Source organism: Trichechus manatus, unplaced genomic scaffold, assembly GCF_000243295.1.
Source record: "Trichechus manatus latirostris isolate Lorelei unplaced genomic scaffold, TriManLat1.0 scaffold00084, whole genome shotgun sequence".
NCBI classification, from domain to species: domain Eukaryota; kingdom Metazoa; phylum Chordata; class Mammalia; order Sirenia; family Trichechidae; genus Trichechus; species Trichechus manatus.
This window is the reverse complement of record NW_004444020.1, coordinates 2,480,632-2,483,674: the sequence shown is the minus strand read 5'-3', so window position 1 is coordinate 2,483,674 and position 3,043 is coordinate 2,480,632. Positions and strand designations below refer to the sequence as shown.

General features: G+C 38.5%; 1 protein-coding gene across 1 annotated transcript in view; it reads right to left on the bottom strand.

Annotated features, from left to right (window-relative positions):
- Positions 1-3,043, bottom strand: part of ACP3 (acid phosphatase 3) — a 53,258-nt gene that overhangs the window by 27,020 nt on the left and 23,195 nt on the right. The window contains 1 exon segment of the mRNA XM_012556994.2: positions 2,450-2,548. Coding sequence (XP_012412448.1) covers positions 2,450-2,548 — 99 coding nt within the window.

The following is a 3,043-nucleotide window of genomic DNA, read 5'->3' as shown; positions in this document are numbered from 1 at the left end:
TCCATTCAACCACCTCCTAACCCTCTCTGCCTTCTCATCTCACCTCCACTGCTCATTTAGTCTCATGTATCTACTTGAGCTAAGAAGCACACTCTTCAGGAGTATCATTTTATGTCCCACAGTCCAGTCCAATCTTTGTCTGAAGAGTTGTTTTAATTCTGGGTAGACAGAGAGTCCGGGGGCCATGCTTTCTGGGGTTCCTCCAGTCTCAGTCAGACCATTAAGTCTGATCTTTTTACTAGAATTTGGGTTCTGCATCCCATCTTTCCCCTACTCCATTAGGGATTCTCTGTTGTGTTCCCTGACATGGCAGTCATTGGTGGTAGCTGGGCACCATCCAGTTCTGGTCTGAGGCTGATGAAGTCTCTGGTCTATGTGGCCCTTTCTGTCTCTTGGGCTAATACTTTATTTGTGTCTTTGGTGTTCAGCAGCTGTAGCTCTTAACCACTACGCCACCAGGGTTTCCAAATTAGGGGAAAGTGATGGACTATTCAATAAATAGTGATACGACAATTAGTAATCTGGGAAAAAAAAAGTAAGCAGGATACCTTATACCTAATACCAGGATAAACTGCAAATGCATTCAAGATATAAACACAGAAATGACACTATAGTAGAATTAGAAGAAAGGATTGCAACTTTCTTTTGTAGCCAAGGAGTGGAGAAGGCTTTTCTAAATATAACTCAAAATAAAGAAGGTGTATCAGGATATCCTGACACTTCAACTACATGGCAAAAAACACCATAATCAAAGTCAACAGGCAAACAATTAAAAGAAATTGCCATTCATATCAGGCAAAAATGTTAAAATATATATAGAAAAATATATAGAGAGAAAGCTCCTAAAAAATTATAGAAAAAAGAAAACCAATAATCCCATAGAAAAATGATTCAGGGATACAAACAGAAAAGGAAGTACAAATGGCATTTAACCAGATGAAGATACTCAATTGTACTCATCATAAGATAAGTGTACTATAGCACAATGCTTTATAATAGTGATGATGGTGGGCTTCCTTGTTTTGTTCCTGATTTTAGAGGGGGTGCTTCTAGTGATACTGTTTTACTTATCAGATTGGCAAATTTCCCCCAAATTTTCTACACACTGCTGGAAAAGCTATGGAGTTAGAAAAGCTCTGCAGTCTTGTGCAGTGCTGATAGGAGTAGAAATTGGAATAACCTCTTTGGAGGGTAATTTGATATTTCAAGTTGACCTGGAATTTCCACTTCTGAGATATTATCCCACAGATATTCTTGAGCAATTATTTGGATGCACAAGGTTATTCATCAGAACCTTTCTGTAAAAATAAAAAATTGGAAATGACCCAAATATCCATCAATAAGAGTCGGTCAAGTAAATTATGGTACATCTATAAATTCTAATATCATCCAGTTGTAAAATAGAATAAAAGGATGAGGAAATTCTTTATGTACAGATATTTTGTTAAAAATGAACAAAAAAGGTACCCAACCTTGCAAATAGCACGCCACTTTTGTATAACAAGGAAACTATCAGAATGGTATAGACCACTTCTCACTTATTGAGTATCTTGTTATCTGACATTTTGCATTTATGACAATAGTAAAAAACTACTACCTGACTATTTTGCACATTAATGACATATGGCTGGCAGTAGCAAATGCAGAGGTGCAAGGCAAGAAGAGTAATGCTGGCTGTGATGGTTAAGGTTATGTGTCAACTTGGCTGGGACATTATTCTCAGTGGTTTGGCAGTTATGTAGTGATGTAATTTGGCAGTTATGTAATAATATAGTCATTCTCCATTTTGTGATCTGATGTGGTCATCCTCCATTTTCACATAATGCTAATTTTGGCATAAAGGCCTGGTCTTTGGAACCTAACCATGTCGATAAGTGAGGAGTGGGTATATTCATATTTGCTTGTATATGCGTGAAGAAACTGGAAGATTACAAGAGACAATAATTCCAGCGGTTACCTGTTGGGTCACTGAGAGACTTTCCACTGTATTTCTTTTTACATTTTCTGATTTTTTGAACTGTGTATTACTGATTCAAAATATTACTTTTTAAAAGTACAAAGATCTTTTGAACACATTAAAAAGGAGTATTTTACAAAGCGGAAACATAGAGATAAAAAGACTATCCTTTATGTACAAAGACAGTTGTCCCAGCCCTCAGCCTCTGTAAGGCAGGTGATTTTAGACATGCATTTATACTGATCTCGCTGATGACTTTAACCTGGTTTCTCTCACGGACATGGATGTAGAATTCTAAAAGGACTGGTTTTTCTACTGGTCTGTGGCCACGCATGTCGTGATGACTGACCATCATGAAATAGTCTAATCCATTCCTATAACCAGCCACAGACAAACATATTCGTCTTATACTTTTAAGAAGCTGGAGCTTCGTTCTTTGTCTTGGCTTTCACCCTCCATCTGTGCACCAGCAAAATAACACCATTTTTTAACCTTATAAGGAAGAAGCCTCTTCTGGAATTCCTCTGATTTCAAAGTCTCATCCTCAAGTTCTTGAAAATGAGGGCATTGGTTGAAAGGCATGTACAGCAACTAAAGACAAAAGAAAAAGAAAAATACCTTCATTAGACAGAAGAACTTTGCTAAAGGAACCGTAGCCATGTTTTAAGCTTTGTCAAGTCCAAACTGACCTGAATGAAAGATTCAAATGTGATTTGAGCTAAAGGAAAATTCTAAAACTGGAGAAAAGACATAAAGGGTTTGCAAGTCTTAAAACTGGGTCCTTGGTGGTGCAAACAGTTAATGTGCTCAGCTGCTAACCAAAAGGTTGGTAGTTTGTAGCACAACTTGTACAAGGAAAGGTCATGGAAGCCCCATAGACACATCCAAACTCCCTGAGGGACTGAATTGCTGGGCGGAGGGGTCTGGCGACCATGGTCTCGGGGAACATCAAGCTCAATTGGCATGACACAGCTTATAAAGACAATGCTGTACATTCTACCTTGGTGAGTAGTGTCTGGGGTCTTAAAAGCCTGTGAGCGGCCATCTAAGATACCCCACTGGTCTCACCCCTTCGGGAGCAAGGGA